Below are 19,905 nucleotides of genomic sequence, written 5' to 3'. Positions count from 1 at the left end.
ATTTATTACACAGACATGCCAGCTTCTAGAAGTGGCACTTCTACACTAGACACAGTAACGCCGCACACATCATCGCACAGCATTCAATCTCACGAGTTCGCACATACCAAACTCGACCCTGCACTCCCCACGCATCAGGAACTACCATGGACACATACATTTCCCATGCATTCCTATGGGAGGGCAGGTCAGTCTCATTAAATGTAACAGAGTGCACACACTTTCCACTGGGACACAGTGTAAAAGCGCAAAAGGGGTCTAAAACCACTAACACTACCAAGGGAAAAGGCTAGGATAATTGCAAAAAGTTTAGGGGTGAACCTGCCAAAAGGGCCAAGTCCAACATCAGGCAATTCAGGGTAGGTTCATACCGTGTAAAATGAATTTCAATTTCTAGCATGGATCGCCAATGGATGAGAACCGAGTCTGTTGTTCTCAATGTGGTCCTAAGGACAGAAGCGTCCGATGTGACTTTAAATGAAGGACCCAACTGTGCTAAGTGCAGTGATAAGGAGCTCACCGCAAGTCGGGCGATGCAACGTCTCGTGACCGGGCATGATTAGGATAAAGAAGACATTGAAAAATTCCAATCACCGGAGTCTCGGGAGATTCACTACTCCATCTGTCTTTTTTCTGATTGGTCAGAGTTAATCGGATTAGACAAGATGCTTTGATGAAGTGATAAGTGGCACCTGGGGAGAGAGGCTATCTGGTAGGAGAGGGCTCTGATACAGAGGAATGGCAGAGCAGGGGGATGGGTCCTAAAGCATCATCTTCAAAGGGAGAAGAGGTAGCCACAGATAGCCAGGTCCATCGACCCCCATCCCCTCTGAAGCCCAGCCAGATGACAGGCGTAAAGAAGGAATATGCAGATGTCTGCGGGAGGAGAGTTATGGACATGAGCCATACTGACGGTTGGCTTAACTAGTTCTTATTCCTTTGCTGAGATTTCAGCCATATTGAATTTTAGAGGAATAGTGCTTTCTGGGAGACCATTATGCCACACTTTGGAGGAAGTGGTCATGCTCTGGGGTGTTGCCCTGCACCTCATTGGACAGGAGTGCCCTCCTGCTTTATCCCAGAGAACACTGAGTAACTACCTGGGAGGTTCAGGGCCGCTCAGTTCTGTTGCTTGAAACTAAGAGAAGAGTCCATGCTGGAAGTTTGATTTGCACCAACCAGGCCCTGCGCTCTGACCTGACTGTGCCTGCTGCACACTCTGGAACTACAGCCCTGTGGACCCAACTTGATTCAAGAGGAATAAAGAGTATACTCCCTGCAAGCTGCATGTTAACAGAGCTCACCTGGACCATCACCACTAGGAATCCACAGCCTGGAGTATGTTCAGTGGATTTGTAAGGGTTTTGTCCAAGTGGATTGTGGGAACTGAAGTCCCAGCCTTTCAAGGACCATCTTGGAGATTCCAGACCCTCGGATTGTATTTTGGACACTTTGGGACCCCCAGAGGAACTTCAGGAAGAAGCGCCAGAAATTTGGAGAACTTTGGAAAAAAGCTCAAGAGCGGGAGGACTCAACAGCAAGAGCCAAGCTGGTGACCTTCAACCGTGAGCCGGCCTGCCCTGCTGGGTCATCCTGCTAGAAAGCTCCCTAGGCCCTAATTCTAGAGTTTGACCGAGAGCTCCCTGAAAAGCAAGCCGGCGAACCCTCACTGGTGAACAGCATCAAGGGACTATGGCAGAAAAAGTCCAAAAGTAAAACTTTGTCCGAGGGCTAGCCGTGTATGGCTCCATTGTGGTCGTCCTCAAACTTTTACTTTGTCCCAGTCTAGCACGACCAGATGCCCCATTAGGCGCCATATGTGCCATATGTGCTATATAGTGCGTAATCTTTAAAAACTAATATCTCCGTTCTTTACGTTGAATTTTTTTTTTTTTTGGCATTTTAAAAATCAACATATTTCCTATGTTTATAAATTGGTGTTAGATTTTTATTGGGTGTTGTGTCCTAATTATTTGCTGAATTCGTGTTTTTAAATACTTCACATGCCTGCCTTTGAAGATAAGCCTGCCTGCTCGCAGCCAAGCTACCAAGGGTTGAGCATGGGAATACGTTTCTGAGAGCTATTCTGAGTCCTAGACTGTTAGTGGCCTTGTTGTCAGTGGTAGATGCATATTTACCACTATTAATAATCCATTTTCCAACAACTGCCCCTTTGCAGATTGTATGGGGCGGGACAGGACTGAAAAAGTTTTTTTGTGCAAGGTGAAAGGGACCCTTCAAGTGAGACCCAACCTTTTTCGTCCTCTATCACAGCCAAATGTAGGCACTCGCACCCCTTTGTGCAGGCTTCAGGTCTGAGATCACCCTGCTGTGGGAGGCATCACCGCACTAAGGCTGTGTCTGGAGAGCAGCAGGAAAGCACATTTACATTCCAGTTCAGGCGAGGTTGCTTTGTCAGTTATAAATAAAAATTAAGACTTCAAGTTGCAGGACACAGAGACAAAAATAGCAGTAAAAAGTTAACATTTAAACTGTGATAGCTGTGAATAGAAATACTTCAGTACTACATCCATCAAGGTTTAATAACGCATATATTTTTATACTGTCCATAAACACAAATGGCAAATTTGGTTTCAATAGAAACCATTCATAACTGGTCAAAGTGACATGTACCCTGTAGATACGCTCAGTTATTCATGATTTGATTTTATCACATGCTCCTTTGTTTCACATTTTAGACTTGACAGGATGTTGGCTTCCCTCGTTATCTAATGCTGCACACAGCTGACCATCCTTCTCAAAAGTCAATCATGTGGCATATACACCCATTACACAAACAACATTCCCCTCCCGTAACCAAGAAGCCAAGGGGTTATTGAATCCTCATTGCCATGTCCTCGCAGCCACATACCATCATGCTGCTTGTGCATACATCCAGATTCTAAAGACTGATTAAAAAGCAGCATGCCTTGGAGGTGAGTGCAAGGTTAATGTTGATGACAGCAAGTAGGCAGAAGATAAGTACTCTCTTGGGGTCTATTTCCATGAAAATCTGAATGACTTTCATTATACGAGAAACCATCAAGATTAATGATCCCTTTTGGGATACTTTTTAAAACCTACAGAGCATGGGTAAAGGACATCAAAAGGAAGTTCCTTCTGTTGGTGCAGCATTGGAAGTCAACAGATGCTTAACACAAGGGGGCAGATTTATGTTTCCTCGCGCATCCCTGCAAATCAGCAGGGATGCGCCAGGAAAGATGCGTCACGCAAGTTTACCCTTGCGCCACCACAGATGCGCCGCATTTACAATGCAGCGCATCGTGGCGCAAGAATAAACCGATGCGTGACGCATCTGATGGCGTAAGGGTGGCGCATTGCTGGAGTCGTGTCGCAAGCACGACGCAACTCCAGCAATGTTTAGGGGCTGCCCATACCTAACATGCTGCGTCATACCTTACGCCTGCTTCAAGCAGGTGCAAAGTTTTGACGCAGCAGCGTCGGAAAAGTGACTGAATGAAATCTTGTAGATTTCACTGCGTCACTTTTCCGAGGCTTTTTCCGATGGAATGCCCACCCTGCATACATTAAACCTGACGCAGGTTTAATGTGGTGCAGGGATTTACACCGTGACGCATCTCCATAGATGCGTCACGATGTAAATGGGGCGCAACGTGGCGCAGGGTTTACGCCGCCGCTGCATCACAAAAGTGACGCAACGGCGGTGTAAAAGTGGTGCAAGTCTAACATAAATCTGCCCCATGGTCTTTTAAGTCTGTATGCACATTTATGAACATTAAACCAACGTGTGCTGTGCCAATGAAGTCAGAGCTGCGGATGAAGTGAGGTCCGTCTAGTTACTATGACTAAGGGATTGGAAGAAAGGGGAGGGTCCGACGGTATATACCTGATTTCGCTTAAGTGACAAAATAAGGTTAAACATACAAACCAATGTATATACCTCACAGGCAAGAGGGGGTGGGTAAATCTATAGCACAAAGTTCCTTAAGTACAAATATTGTATAAAAAGCATAGAAAGCATTGGCTATTCACATGCACTGAACATGTGCCTGTGATACATACTAAAAAGTCGATGATAATACTACATACACAACACCCATACCATGTTTAAAATCAATGTGTTGCACTGAAATATTAGCAATAAAATGCTAGTTTTCACAGTTTTTTTAAAATCATCAGTACATAGGTTAGGGAGTTTTTCCAGAAAATATAGGGAAGGTGATGGGAGCTTCACAACAGCAAATAATCCAATACAAGCAATGACGACAATAGTGCTGCACTGCACATCCAGAAGCTACGGCACATTAGCATTGCTTCTACTTCAGACCATGCAACTATTTTCAAAATACAAAATGACATGACCTCCTCCCTCAGGTTTGGAGGGAGATGTACTGCTTGCATGCAGCATAGACTAAGTGCCCCACAAGTGTCTGCCAAAAAGCCACTGTGCAGGCTTGCGTGCTCTTTACCTATCCTGCAGTCCCACCGACCCCAGAGTGATGACACAAGTCACTTCTAGTTCTGTTGCCCACTCTTCAGCGGTGATGCATCTGTACTTGACCCTAGGAGCCTGCTACTTCCCAGGCCCTTCATATTGTGCTGCACAGTTACAAGAGACTGGCCTTCCTCTGTGTATCTGACCAGACCGCAGGCTTTTCGGAAATGGAAAAAATATTATTAGTAAAGAGTTTCACCTGTGCAGTTTTTCATTGCTGCGTTATTGGCTGAGTCTACTCATATACAGGTGTTTGCCAAGGATAACATTATACCTGACAACGTTTGGGAATAGCCATAAGCGACATTGACAAAACGCAAAGGGGATACATTCCCATTAACTTGTATTGTAGAGGTTTTTAGAGAAAGAAAAGTCAAATGAAAACGGTGTTTTTTCTTTTCAAATGGGGAGCCCTCCCCTCAGCAATCGTGCTTGTGTGTATGTGACAGGAGCAGCCCATTAACAAGATATCCTGCTGTGTTTGGACCCAAATGTATTCACAATCACTGTTTCTAAACACACAGAAATGCAACTATGGCAACAACGATTCACAATTTTAGCACTAATAAAAATAAATGACACTCCACATCAGACACTGTCCGAGCACATCCCCACCCCTCTTTTCCTCTGTACCTTAGTCAGACTCCATCTCGTACCCCCTCAGAACTTCAATACTCTTCGCCCCCGTTCCCTGGCTGAGAAACAAAAACATAGCAACTATACAAACCATAGCAAATACGTCCATGCAGATGGCACAGTGAAAACAGCGGGCAAAGTCATCAGCAGACAAACTAGGTGTGTGCACATCTATCTCGAAATGATACATACAGACAACCATGCTGTGATTCCAACGTTTATTCTCAAAAGAGCGTGCTTAACCATATACATCAACGTGTGGGAACTTTGAGCGGTGCTGGTGTATCCAGCATTAACAGTTGCATAGACAAGCATTCGAAAATTGCTGCATAGCTTTTGCACCAATTCAAAGTGACCTCAATTCCCCAAAATGCCAGGGGTATGTTAACTGCCTTGCTCTATTTTAAAAGATCTTGGAGCTGTTATCAATTCTTCGCCCCTAAGGTTCTTATTTGATGTTAAGGGGAAGGCCCAGACAAAGAACAGACTTGGCTGAAAATAAACAGAGTTCTTGGCACACGGTTTACCAACTATTCCTGTCTCCGTTACCCCTTGCTATTCCTTTACTCGAGTGCTGCATAGGACACTTGTTGTTATCACCAACTGTTGCTAGTTCTGGCCATGCATGACATTAGCAGTCCTCAACTCTGAACACTGCATGCAAAATGGCACTGCGGCCCCATTGGGTCAATGTATTGTGCCAAGGTCATGTGCCCATGTATAGATGGTACCCAGATTCAACAGCCAATTAACTGTACACCTAGGCTGAATAAAGTAAAATATATTCTCTACTCCTACATAAAGATGGAAACATATGGAGCAAAAGCATAAGATACTATTTGTCTACTTCTGCCGTGGTTGGCCTTTTAATGGCCTGTGAAAACATTGTTACGTTACGTCCATCCTGCTTGACCTCCATGGCATTCCACTGTGACTGGCAGTGGACCTCCTATCACGTGTGATCATTAGCTAGACCAACCGCATGTACGCTCTAGATCTTGTTTTAAAGTATATGTTCAAATACGCTGCTGCTGGCTAAAAAGACACTGGTAAGTTAAGGTATTAAAAACGGCACCACGTGAGGCTGCCCTGCCTGGGCTTGCAGCCTTTATCCATGTACAGAGTCTGATGAACTAAGTAGCTGTTTCATATTGATCTCCTGCACACTTGATCCGGCTGTTGGGCTTGGTCTCTGTCTGGTGTCTTGTATACCAGGTGGATGCCACTGCTAACGCACTATCCACCACAGGACCCTTAGAAAACTGGGTGCAAGCTGGGTGTCAAACAAGACATACCTACGCATGCTCAATCACCGCTTGGCCTATTGAATCCTTAATCCCCCTCTGTATCGCCCCTTGGCAAAACCATCAACATTTCTCACCTCCACTCCATAATGTTGGGCAAGCACTCTGCTTTGACCTGAGTGTCAATCACTTGGATTCCAAGTTAACACCTCGCATTGCACATTCATATTTATTGATTGAAAGACAACCTAATTTAGTGTCCCATACAGCTGCCGAGCAATGAATTAATCTACAACCAGCCCTGCTATGATGTCAGTTTTTTAACATCTATTTAAGATGTAAAAGACGTTGTTCTGTCTAGCTATCTAGAACAAGGTAAGGGTGCAAGAGGTAAATGGCCTTCTTCCTAAACTAGACTTCAATAAGTCTTTACTTCAGCCATCTAATACTTCTCACCACAGCATACAGGGAACAGAATCACTGCCTCTCCTGTATCCAGAAATCAGAGAAACTTGCACACAATTGTGCCATAGGGCACTGGCAAAGATGCCAAGAGGATCTATCTAAAGCCCCAGTAAGCACTCTGCACATCACTAGTGATGCTCTGCATTCCTCCTCAAATAGTTCTTGCAGTACTCACCTTTATAACAAGACTCCGATTTCCCTTCCTGGTAAGGCTGTTTAGCTCTGCCCTTGTCTTAGTTCTGAAATTCTGCCACAAACCTCCAATCACACTGAGGACCAAGTGAATTTCATTGAAGCGCATTCACACTCTTCTTCCACACACTCCATGCTGTAATCCAACCTAAAGTTAATCAAAGGGGTGAGAGAGAGGTACGCAATGGACTCGGCCTCCTGTTTCACATAAAAAACCAAAGAAAGTCCACCCGGAATACAGCAAACTATCCTTCCATTAATGCTGGTAATACTTAAGGAAAACAATGAGTTTTCCTAAAATAACCCTCACCCGCCAAAAGGTCCCTTGGTGGCATGCTTCATCATCGGTTTCTTACCGCCCTGGGACGGGGCGTGCTGCAACCGACAGAGACGTGGGAGCACTTTGTAAGGTGTGAGCTATAAAATAATGTGAGAGTGGATTCAACGACAGAACTTGTCAGATTAAAAAATACCTGGCCGCTTGGAATCTAAACTTTATTGAATCCTGTGGCTGGTATTGTTATAAAAAAAAGGGGGCCCTGGTGGGGCTCCTCTACATGGATTTTATAACCTACAACTAAGACCAGTAAATCTACTTAAACTACATCTCGGCTCCTGGACTTCATCATTACAAGTTGTTTTCCTTAGTCTGAGGTGGTATAGGTGGGGCATAACAACGTTTTAATTTTGTTGGGGCAAATCCTCTTCAGCATGTAGTGGTAAATCCTCTTCACCAATCCGTGGCAAATCGTCTTCTTTTTCAGTCGAGGGGTTTCCAGCACTTGCACCTGAGACTTTCTGCACCTTTTGGGCCGAGGACAAGTCTTTTTACAGTTGGACTTGTGCGTCCATGATTGGCGCCTTTACACTTGCCTGTATTGGTGGTGAGCAGTATCAAGAATGGCCCTTTCTTCCGAGGCTGCAAAGTTGTTAATCTCCTGGCTGAAGTTAATGACTGGGTCGACTGGGCTCTCTGGGCAAAGCCCTTGATACCTGTGATTGGATGGTCTTGTGGTGATGTACGTCTTTGGCTTAGAATGTCTAGATCTTGGAATGTGTCATGGGGTCACTGAAGCTCTGCATTCCGATTGTAAGCAGTAGCTTCAGTGCCCCTTCATGAAGAGACGTCTCTTCCTGAATAGACCTACAAAAGCTTCTTCTGCCTACTTGGAGTCTTCATTATCAAAGATCTTTACATAACTTATTAAAGCATGTTAATAATCCAAGACAATGTCATCACCCAAATATATATCTAGTGCAGATATGGGTACCGATGGTGAGAAGGAGTCTCATCAGTAGGTCCATTAGGACCTCATGTGACCTAAGGCCTGTTTTTTCTATTTGCAGTAGCTCACGTGCCCGTGAGAGTGATGGGCAATGCATCAGGTCAGAATATGTGCAGATCTATGCTGGTATATTTCTGAACAACCCATTACTTCCCAGGTGACTGAGGGTGACGGGCACAGGCCAAATTCTGTTGTATTTGGAGTGCCCTAAAGATGGCATGCACTATTTGGGCAGTGAAGTGAGTTCCATTATCACTGTTTATTAATAGTGCAGAGCCAAACCCAGAAGTAAAGTCTGTTCGGCACCAAAAGCTGTAGAAGAAAAAACACTTTGCTCTGGTAATACCAGATTCCTACATTTTCAGAACTCAGTATTTATACTAAACACCCTGTATTTCGTGCTCATACCTTGTATCATCTATATTCATATCTAACCTGTAGCTTAGGACCCTTAGAACCTAAGAGCCTAGTGCCTTAAACCTAGCATTTTAAACCTAGAACTTTAAACCTAGCATTTTGAACTTAGCACTTTGAACTTAGCACTGCGACCTTAGCGCTTGAAACCCAGCACTTTAAACCTTTCACTTAGAACCTAGCGCTTTGAACTTAGCATTGTAAATCTAGCCCTTAACATCTAGCGTTTTGAACTTTGTGCTTTGAAGATATCACTTTAAACTGAGAACTAATATCATTCATTTACAAAAACTCTTGCCATTGCATGTCCTTACCCTCTTCCCCCTGTGTATTCTGGTAAAGTGAGTCCCTGGAGTCGTAGTACGTGGGCGCAGAGAACAAGCCTGCAGTCCCAGCTAAGTCCAGGAATGACCAACCAGGTTTTCTTTTAATAAAGTCCCTTGCCTTTTCAAGATGTGAGCATTTGGTTGTTTAGGGAAGATTCATCTGCTCGGCATCCCTTAAAATGCCAGCACTTGGTCACCCGACTCACTGTACCAAAATGTGTTGAAGAAAGTCAACTTTTTACTCCGGTGTTTTACCCGACTACAGTGTTGGAGAACATCAGTCGCCAAACTCCTCCCGAGACTGAAAACACCGGCAGTATATATACAGATCACCACTGTGAGAGTTCATCTGGTTTCCAGTAATGTACAAACCAAATGTTTTACAGCAAAACAGGGGCAGGATGGTGTGTGGGTTATCATATATAATCTTTGTATCAGGGAAAGGCGCACAACACCATATCTAGCAGGGTCAGGCACCAGTATGAGGTTTGTATGGGTGGTGCGGAGACAGGATTAGAGATCTGAATGGTGGGGACGAGAGCGCAATATAGTTGTGGTTGTTTTAGATGAGTGGAGACAAAGTAACAGAGATATGGGAGTGATTGGAGGAGCTAGCACAACAATAGATGTGTGTATTTGGTACCTGGCAAGAGGGCTGGTTTCTGTAGGATTACTAGAAGGTTTCACATCACAAACACCCTACTCTCCCACTGCTGGGCATTCATTTAGGAAGCTTTTGTGTATCAGTTGCTGTATTCTTAGTTTCTTCAGTTGAAAAATATGGAGTAGAAAACCTCATAAATAACTTTTAAAGGAGAACCTAGCAATTGATACTTAGTATTCCAGTGAAATGGAGGCTCTATGGTAACCTGAGTTTGTGGGCGGGCACTATTGTGGAGATAGATAAAAATACCACAATGAAATTTCATGACACAAAATGGCATGTTTTATCTCACAAAAAACTTTGCAGCCCATGTTACAATATCCTGGTTAGTCTTATTGCATGTAATGAACTTAGGTCACCTGTGTACATGTATAGCTAAAATACATATATAATCGAGAAGAATCATTCCAGAAGAATTGGTGTTAAAAAAAAAAAGAACTCAAAAATGCTCATAAAAAGTAATTCTAGAAAACGTGTTTTTATGATTTCTCCTTTTTCCTCCCAATAGATTCATTGTATTTCTCAGATACCAAAATTACTATGATTATCCAATTGAAACCTATCTGGAGTATCCAATCATTATTGCACAAGGTAAAGATTATTACTATTTTTTACCACTGCCTTTATTACATTTAATTTCGGTTATCATGTCTATCCTGTATTTACTTTTATCCTTATTTTGTTCCAGGTGTGATTCTCTTGCTCTTTATTTGCCATTACAATAGCAGCCTGAAACATGCCGTGCCATATCTAGCGGTGTATCCTTTAATTGTAAAAAAGCATATTTTGCCTTTAGTGGGATAAAAGGTGCACAGGCAATGTGATTGGAAACAGAGAGGTTTGTGTCTTACAGAATAATTTTAAGACACAGTGACAAGTTCTTGTCTCCTTAAAGGAGAAGGTGGGGGCTCATCACCAAAGACGATCTTTGCAAAAAGGTAGGTAATGCAAGAGCAATATTAACTTAACATACTGTAATACAAGGTGGGCTAAGAATTCAGTTAGAATTAGAACAATAAACATTTGTTGCTGACGAATGATGTGTGGTGGAAGTCATGAGTTTGAGTTCTTGCAAGGCATACTCTGCTTTTATCCTTCCAAGGTGTGTTAATTAAGTATCATAAATGTGCCAAAAGAAACCATCAAATCAGAGATGAGTCTAAATAAATACGTCTGCGCATATTGTGGAACGGTTCGTAGTTTAGGGTCTGTGGTAAGCTACTACCCATTTTGGAAAGACAGGTGGAGATGCAAAACATGGTATTTGTCCACTGCTGGAGGACACCACTGATATTCCCCTCTGTTGATGGACCACAATTGTATGGGGCATGAAAATCCAGTTGAAGTCCTGCTGCTTACTTAATTTTACTACCACCTTACTTTCCTGCCGGATTATAGAGCAAGTGGAGACTGAGGAAAACGTCAGAGATAACACCGCTCTTTTGCTGCTCCTATCCTGGATACGTTTCAAGTGCAGCGACGTTAGGTCTCTGTGAAAGACATCAGTGCGTCCAGAGGTCCTCCTGGGTCCCTGTCAGCACCCTCCTACCACCCCCAGAAGAGTGTACGCCATCTGACAGAGTGTAAGGCTGACGTTCTCTCTCCATCATGGACCAATAAAGGCATACTCAGATAAGACCTAATACTCCCTGTTAGTCGAGTGTATCCTGTGACCTGTTATATTTGACGGATTACAATGCTAAAGGAGGCCTGGAAAAATATGCTCCATGCAAGACCAGCCTTTTATGGGTCATGTCCTGAGGTTTCATTGCATGGGTTATGAGTTGTCCTCTACAAGCTAACATAAAGTGTATTTGTAACGCACACTGGGTGTCTTGGCGCTGAATATCAGATGCTCTATCAGACCAGCATACTTGTGTGGGTGGGTAAATTGGAAGTTTTAGAAGCAGAACAGAGCCACAAAGATTGGTTATGGAATGTTCCCTCTGGTCATAGAGGCTGTTTCACTGCCCGAAATTTGCAAAACATGTGTCACATGAGGGATGTCCACCCATGCATTGTCTGACAGAAGATACTAGATTAGACCATGAGGGCTTAATGTGAATGGATAAAATTGTTTGTCAATCTGAAGGCACTTAATCATGCAGTGTAGAGATTATCAGTGTCACATGTTTCTGGATCTAAACTGCAATGGAAACCATGAAACACTTCTATTACTGTTTACTATGAGCAGTCGAAGTCTACAAAACACAAAACCTTTGCTGTAATTCGGGAGGCTGTATATAGTAGGGCTCACGTTAAGAATGCTGCAATTCGGGAGGCTGTATATAGTAGGGCTCACGTTAAGAATGCTGTAATTCGGGAGGCTGTGTATAGTAGGGCCCACGTTAAGAATGCTGCAATTCTGGAAGCTGTATATAGTAGGGCTCACGTTAAGAATGCTGCAATTCGGGAGGCTGTATAAAGTAGGGCTCACGTTAAGAATGCTGTAATTCGGGAAGCTGTATATAGTAGGGCTCATGTTAAGAATGCTGTAAGCCAGGAAACTGTATATGGTAGGGCTCACGTTAAGAATGCTGTAATTCGGCAGGCTGTGTATAGTAGGGCCCATGTTAAGAATGCTGCAATTCGGGAGGCTGTATATAGTAGGGCTCACGTTAAGAATGCTGTAATTCGGGAGGCTGTGTATAGTGGGACCCACGTTAAGAATGCTGTAATTCAGGAGGCTGTATATAGTAGGGCCCAGGTTAAGAATGCTGTAATTCGGGAGGCTGTGTATAGTAGGGCCCACGTTAAGAATGCTTCAATTCGGGAGGCTGTATATAGTAGGGCTCACGTTAAGAATGCTGTAATTCGGGAGGCTGTGTATAGTAGGGCCCACGTTAAGAATGCTGTAATTCGGAAGGCTATATATAGTAGGGCTCACATTAAGAATGCTGTAATTCAGGAGGCTGTATATAGTACGGCCCAGGTTAAGAATGCTGCAATTCGGGAGGCTGTATAAAGTAGGGCTCACATTAAGAATGCTGCAATTCGGGAGGCTGTATATAGTAGGGCTCACGTTAAGAATGCTGTAATTCGGGAGGCTGTGTATAGTAGGGCCCACGTTAAGAATGCTGTAATTCGGGAGGCTGTATATAGTAGGGCCTAGGTTAAGCATGCTGTAATTCAGGAGGCTGTTTATAGTAGGGCCCACGTTAAGAATGCTGCAATTCGGGAGGCGGTATATAGTAGGGCTCAAGTTAAGAATGCTGTAATTCGGGAGGCTGTATATAGTAGGGCCCACGTTAAAAATGCTGCAATTCGAGAGGCTGTATATAGTAGGGCCCACGTTAAGAATGCTGCAATTCGGGAGGCTGAGTATAGTAGGGCCCACGTTAAGAATGCTGCAATTCGAGAGGCTGTGTATAGTAGGGCTCCCGTTAAGAATGCTGCAATTCGGGAGGCTGTATATAGTAGGGCTCAAGTTAAGAATGCTGTAATTCAGGAGGCTGTGTATAGTAGGGCCCATGTTACGAATGCTGCAATTCGGGAGGCTGTATATAGTAGGGCCCACGTTGAGAATGCTGCAATTCGGGAGGCTGTGTATAGTAGGGCTCACATTAAGAATGCTGCAATTCGGGAGGCTGTGTATAGTAGGGCCCATGTGTATAATGCTGCAATTCGGGAGGCTGTTTATAGTAGGGCCCACGTTTAGAATGCTGCAATTCGGGAGGCTGTATATAGTAGGGCTCAAGTTAAGAATGCTGCAATTCGGGAGGCTGTATATAGTAGGGCCTAGGTTAAGCATGCTGTAATTCGGGAGGCTGTTTATAGTAGGGCCCACGTTAAGAATGCTGCAATTCGGGAGGCTGTATGTAGTAGGGCTCAAGTTAAGAATGCTGTAATTCGGGAGGCTGTATATAGTAGGGCCCACGTTAAAAATGCTGCAATTCGGGAGGCTGTGTATAGTAGGGCACACGTTAAGAATGCTGCAATTCGGGAGGCTGTGTATAGTAGGGCCCACGTTAAGAATGCTGCAATTCGGGAGGCTGTGTATAGTAGGGCCCACGTTAAGAATGCTGCAATTCGAGAGGCTGTGTATAGTAGGGCTCCCGTTAAGAATGCTGCAATTCGGGAGGCTGTATATAGTAGGGCCCACGTTAAGAATGCTGTAATTCGGAAGGCTGTATATAGTAGGGCTCAAGTTAAGAATGCTGCAATTCAGGAGGTTGTGTATAGTAGGGACCACGTTAAGAATGCTGCAATTCGGGAGGCTGTATATAGTAGGGACTACGTTAAGAATGCTGCAATTGAGAGGAGGAGCTTCGCGCGCATCCAAGATGGTCGCGTGAGCACAGGGCTCCCCGGACCCTTGCCGCTTCTCGCAACTTATCCTGACATTATCCTGGATTTGTGGACGGATTCTGGAAGATGAACTTTGGCTGAATCTATAACTCTTCTCAGAACTAAAATCGGACCGGGGAGACCTGAAATACAGCGTCTTGCATTTTGGAGGCCCACCTGGAAGCTGTGCCCGGTGCTTTGGTGAACCGTGGGGCCGGGGAGTAGTTGAACAACAGCGGCATCTGAGCCTTGCCAATGACCGCGCCCCCACTTTCAGTTTCGCTTTTGCACTTCTGCAAGTCCTGATCGAGGAGCTACTTTGCACGGCTGGGGCGTCCTCCGGCCTTGGTACTGGACTGATTTGTGCCTTTTTCTCAACTCTCCCGAACGGGCTCTCGGACAGTCTGTGTCTGATCTGCTGGTGCCCCCTTGCTATCGGTCTGGGCGGACCCCACCGGTGAGCATCGCCCAACATGGGGGGGCAAGGGGGATCCCGAGAAACGGAAGACCAAGACATCCCTGCGTGGAGGACCAGTCCAGAGTAACATCATGGATCGCTATACCCAGGGTAAAGGGACCCCCGGGCCGGCGGGTGCCGTCATGGAGGACTCCGGTGGGGGTCCGTCCGTCCCCACGGAATTGTCGCTGCAGGACGTTATGGGCGCCATCAACGGCATAAGGGAGACCATCGCCCAGCAGTACGAGGCTCTGGCCCGTAAAATTGACACGGTCGCCATTGATGTTACGTTAATCCGGGCGGATCTCTCTAAGACTAACGAGAGGGTTCAATCGCTGGACTTGAGGACATCCACTCTTGTCACGGATGTCTCAGACCTCCAGGCAACTCTTGGCGATCTAAAGTCTGCAAACGACGCGATGTCCCGGCGGCTGGAGGATTTCGAAGGTCTGGCACGACGCAATAATATCTGTGTCATAGGTGTACCGGAGACTTCCAACAATCGTCCGGTGGACCTTATGGTCGAGGATCTCATCCTCAATCATCTTGCTCCTTCAGGCCTGAGCAAGTTCTTCGCCGTGGAGCGTGCCCATCGGGTCCCGGGCGGTAGGCCTCGACCAGGCGCTCCCCCGAGGCCTATCATTGCAAAACTTTTTCATTACAGAGACCGGGATGCGATCTTGCAGGCCTCGAGGGTGCACGGCCCAGTTAAATATGAGAATTCCTCCGTTAACCTCTTCCCGGACTTCACCCAACTCGTTCAGAAACAGAGAATGAGCTTTCAGGGGGTGAAGCGCCGTCTTCGAGATCTGGACATCAAATACTCTATGCTTTTCCCTGCCAGGCTTCGTGTGGAATATGAAGATCGGACTCTCTTTTTTTAACGCCCCGACACAGTGAGTGACTGGTTGGATTCCCTGCCGGAACCGGGAGACCGAACTGGACGTACTGGCGGTGTCGAGGGCGGTGGGCCTCTGCAGGAATAATTCTTGGTCCTCCACTTTGACATTTCCTTCTGTGCTCAGCCAGGTTCTACTTCAATTGTATATATTGTCTATTAATGTTTCGTCTGGGTGCGGGCGGGAACGGGTCCCTTTCCTCCTCTAGGGTCTTTTTGTAGCATGGGATTGTTAGGGCGACAGGCACACTGCAAGTTGGGGGGGGCTGTATAGTCCGCAGGGGTGCAGGGTGGGGGGGTGGCAATGGTGTGGGGGTGGGAGGGTGACAGTGGTGGGTGGGTTGTGTGTTTTTTGTTTTCAAGGCGGTGTTATTGTTTTCTTTCAGTTTCAGGTGTCTGGCTGCGTGCCCGGGGACTCCAGCTTCTTGTGTTGGGATGGGGGGGGACGGGTTGAAACTGATGTCTTGGAATGTCAACGGATTGGGGGACCGTATCAAACGTGGGGTTGTGTTGCAATATTTGCGTCGATTGGCCCCTGATGTGGTATTTCTTCAAGAGACGCACTTGGTGGGAAATGTATGTCATGCTATGAACAGGGGGAGCTACCGACTGGTCGCACACTCTGGCTTCACCACTGGCTCCAGAGGGGTGGGCATCTTGCTGCGCTCTTCCCTCCCGCTTGAGATTGACAAAGTTACTCTTGATGATAGAGGGCGCTATGCGTCTTTGACCGGGCGGTGGGAGGGGCAAACTCTTTCATTGGTTTCGGTCTATGTTCCCCCGGGCCTCCAGACCTCCACTTTCTCTGATGTGGGTCGTATGTTACTTGAACTTCCTGATAGTCTCCTGATTGTGGGTGGGGATTTTAATTCTGTGATTTCTGGCGAGTTAGATCGTTACCCTCCCAGGGCCCTCTCTGCCTCCCAGGCGTGGCTCGGCGGGTTCTTGGACACTTTCGGTCTGGTGGACTGCTGGAGGTTGATGCATCCGACACAGAGTCAGTACACATTCCACTCCGGGGCCCACGGGAGTCTCTCCAGACTAGATTATTTTCTAATGCCCGCGGCCCAGACCACCCGGGTCCGGGAGCTTAAGCACCTGGCCCGGGGCATTTCCGATCATTCCCCATTGTGGCTCCTCTTCGATACCGGGATGCGATCCGCCGGGCGGATCGCCCCCATTAACCCCTGGTACTTGCGTGACCCCAAGATTCGCAAGGGTCTCATTAAGTCGCTTGATCAGTATTTTCTGGAGAATGAGGGGTCCGTCTTGTCCTCAGTGTCCCTGTGGGAGGCCTTCAAAACGGTCCTCCGAGGACACGCCCTATCCCTGATCGTGGAGGCCAAGAAAGCTAAGAACGGGGAGGTGGTTGCGTTGGAGGCTGAGATATCGGGGTTGGAGGCTGCCTTGGAGACGGGTGTCACTCAGGACGGGCTTCATGCCCTCAGCCTGAAGCAGTTCGAATATAAGTCCCTTGTTACGGATGCTGCTCGAACAATGTATAGGGAACAGCAGGGTAGACTGTATGATGCCGGGGATAAGGCGGGTACATTGATTGCTTGGCTTGATAAGAAGGAGAGAGTGAATCGAGTGGTCCCCGTGCTTCAGACGTCGGAGGGAGTGAGTGTGACTGACCCTGGTGAGATTGTGGAGTGTTTTGCGGACTACTTCTGTGCTGTGTACTCCCCGGTGTCTGCTAGAGATGAGGCTGACTCTTGTCACTTGTTGAAGGATATTGCCTTGCCCTGCTTGTCGGTGGAGGAGCGTGAGCAGATGGATGCCCCACTTTCGGTTGATGAGATTGCCACCGCGATTCGTTCCCTTCGCTCAGGCAGGGCTATGGGCCCCCAACGGACTCCCGATTGAACTCTATAAACTGCAACCAGATAAGCTTGCGCCATTTCTCCGTCGTATGTTCTCGGAGTCGCTTGAACTCGGCTCTCTCCCTGATGACCAACGCCTGGCCACTATAGTCGTGATTCCCAAGGACGGTAAGCCTCGGGACCGTTGCGCCTCGTATAGGCCTATTTCTCTGCTGAACGCAGAGCCGAAAATCCTTGCCAAGGTTCTTGCGAACCGCCTGCTTACTGTTATTTGCGATCTGGTGCATCCGGACCAATCCGGTTTTATCCCGCACCGGAATACGGCCCTTAACTTGCGGCGCCTACATGGCGTACTTGCAAGGGCGGAATATCTTTCAGAGCCGGCCATCTTGGTTTCCTTGGACGCCACGATGGCCTTTGATAAGATAGAATGGCCGTATCTTTGGGCCACCCTGGCAAAGTTTGGCTTCGGGGCGGGATTTATTAACTGGGTTAAACTCTTATACGCTGCCCCGCTGGCACAGGTGGTCGTTAATGGGAGGGTTTTCCGGCCCTTCGTTCTTGGGAGGGGCACTAGGCAGGGGTGTCCGTTGTCTCCCTGCTCTTCGCGTTAGCTTTGCAACCGCTCGCTGCTTGGCTCCGTTGGGAACCGTCGATAAGAGGGATCCAGTGGGCCCCTGGCTTCGAGGATCGTGTTTCGTTGTACGCGGACGACATTCTCTTGTACCTCACCACGTAAGTCACTCAATGTGCTCTTTGACATCCTCACTTCCTTCGGCAAGAACTCTGGTTTGATCATTAACTGGTCCAAATCTTGTGTCTATGCTATATCCGGTGGCTTTCCTCTCTTGCCTTCTCGTTTTCCCATTAAGGCGTCCAGCTCCGGCTTTACGTACCTGGGGGTGTACGTCTCATTGGATCCTGCTGTCCGCTACGAGCATAATCTCCTCTCTCCACTTCGGAGATTGAGGTTAGACGTGGCCCGTTGGCGTAAGCTTCCCTTGTCTCCCCTCGGTCATGCGGCACTTTTTAAAATGATGTCTCTTCCCCGATTTCTTTACGCACTTCAGAACTCCTTTGATATTATTCCGGCGGCCTACTTCCGGGAAGTAGAGAGCTTACAAAGGAGACTTGTTTGGGGCGGTCGTGCACGTATTGCTCTTGCAAAACTGACTCTCCCCTGGTACGACGGGGGCATTGCGTTCCCGGACATCAGGAGGTACTATTGGGCTTCCCAGCTATCTGCTATTAACCATTCAACGTACTCACCTGGTCTGAATCCGGCTTTCGAAATGGATAGATTTTTGTTGCCTGGCGGCAACTTTAACAGAGCGCTTTACTCTCGATCGGCTGGGAGGACCTTAACCGGTCCCACTAAGATTGCAGTACGCTTGTGGAAGGCTGCGAATGTGGCCATGGGCTGGAATGATCGCTTGACGGGCGCGACCCCCTTGTTTGCGTCTGAAAGATTGGGAAGCCTCTGGACGACGAAGGGATTCGAGCGTTGGGACACGATTGGCATCAGCAGAGTAGGTGACCTTTGGGTGAAGGGTGCGGTTAAATCCTTCGCTGCGCTGCAGAGTGAGTACGAATTGAGTGAGAGGGAGTTCTTTTGGTACGTTCAGGTTCGCCACGCTTTGCTCTCGGCCATCGGGGCCGGGACTGCAGTCCCTGTGTCTTCGCCACTCGAGGACCGCATACTCGACGGTCACTTGCCCGACAGTACTATTTCCCTTATCTATAAAAAACTAATAAACATTCGGGCGGATCTCCTCGTGCGTCTGCGGGAGGCGTGGATCGGGGATGGGGTGGAACTGGACGACGAGGACTGGCAGTCTGCGCTGTCCTCCCCTAAGGAGGTGGCCATACCCGCGCGTCTCCGTCTTGTCCAGCTTAAAATTCTCCACCGTGTCTACGTGACGGGCCCTCGTTTAGTTCTGATGGGTTTCTCTGAAGACGGGCTCTGTAGGCGCGGCTGTGGGCTCAGCGCCACTTTTCTCCATGTTCTCTGGGAGTGCCGTAAGGTTGCGGAGTATTGGCGCCGGGTGCATGCTGTCATGGAATGTGTCACTGGGGTCGCCCTGTTGCCTGAGGTTCGCCGATGTGTGCTGAACGTGTGGGAGCCTAACGATTATAATGCGGCTCAGACTCGGTGGGCGGCCCTTGGGAACATGGTTGCTAAGAGGGACATCGCACAGCTTTGGGGTTCCCGGCTGCCTCCCACCGTGTCAGTATGGAAGGAGAACATGGACTGGTGCATGTGCAGAGAGAAGACTGTGTATGTGGCCCGGGGTAAGCCGGGGGCGTGGGGTAGAATTTGGGGCCAGTGGAACGCATACCGTGGGAACATCTGCACACCCCCCCTCGTGGACTCATCTGATGCTGCCTTGTCCCCCTGATCCTGAGGTTCCCGGACTATTGTATTTCACCTGCAGATGGTTGTGGCTCTCCCGTCGCCCCCACCTCCCCCTTGATCATCCTCATTGACCACCCGAGGGTGGAGTTGGAACTGTGTGGTCCCCCAGCCGTGGTTAGACGCCTCTTTTTCGATGGTTTCCGCCTTGTCTTTTGGTGTTATTTTATTTTTCCTTTTTTGTTTGTATTTCTAAAATTTATGTATCCGGATAACTTCTGAGGTGCACTCAGTACTTTGTCAATTCGGCTGAGCCCCAGGGGGCCCATTGCTTCCTTGATGTTGTTGAACATGTATATATTAGCGGCCGGCCCTGGTGGTTG

The 19,905-nt window shown here is 47.2% G+C and overlaps 1 protein-coding gene across 1 annotated transcript in view; it reads left to right on the top strand.

Moving 5' to 3' along the window:
- The window catches only part of SLC66A3 (solute carrier family 66 member 3), an 80,741-nt gene that overhangs the window by 33,331 nt on the left and 27,505 nt on the right, over window positions 1-19,905 (top strand). Inside the window, exons 2-3 of the mRNA XM_085610697.1 lie at window positions 10,213-10,295; window positions 10,393-10,462. Of these exons, the coding sequence (XP_085466823.1) occupies window positions 10,213-10,295; window positions 10,393-10,462 (153 nt within the window). The remainder of the gene's footprint in view (window positions 1-10,212; window positions 10,296-10,392; window positions 10,463-19,905) is intronic.

Source organism: Triturus cristatus, chromosome 6 (genome assembly GCF_964204655.1).
Source record: "Triturus cristatus chromosome 6, aTriCri1.1, whole genome shotgun sequence".
In the NCBI taxonomy this organism is placed as follows: Eukaryota; Metazoa; Chordata; class Amphibia; order Caudata; family Salamandridae; genus Triturus; species Triturus cristatus.
Note: the sequence above shows the minus strand (reverse complement) of the source record. Positions and strands in the feature narration are given on the sequence as shown.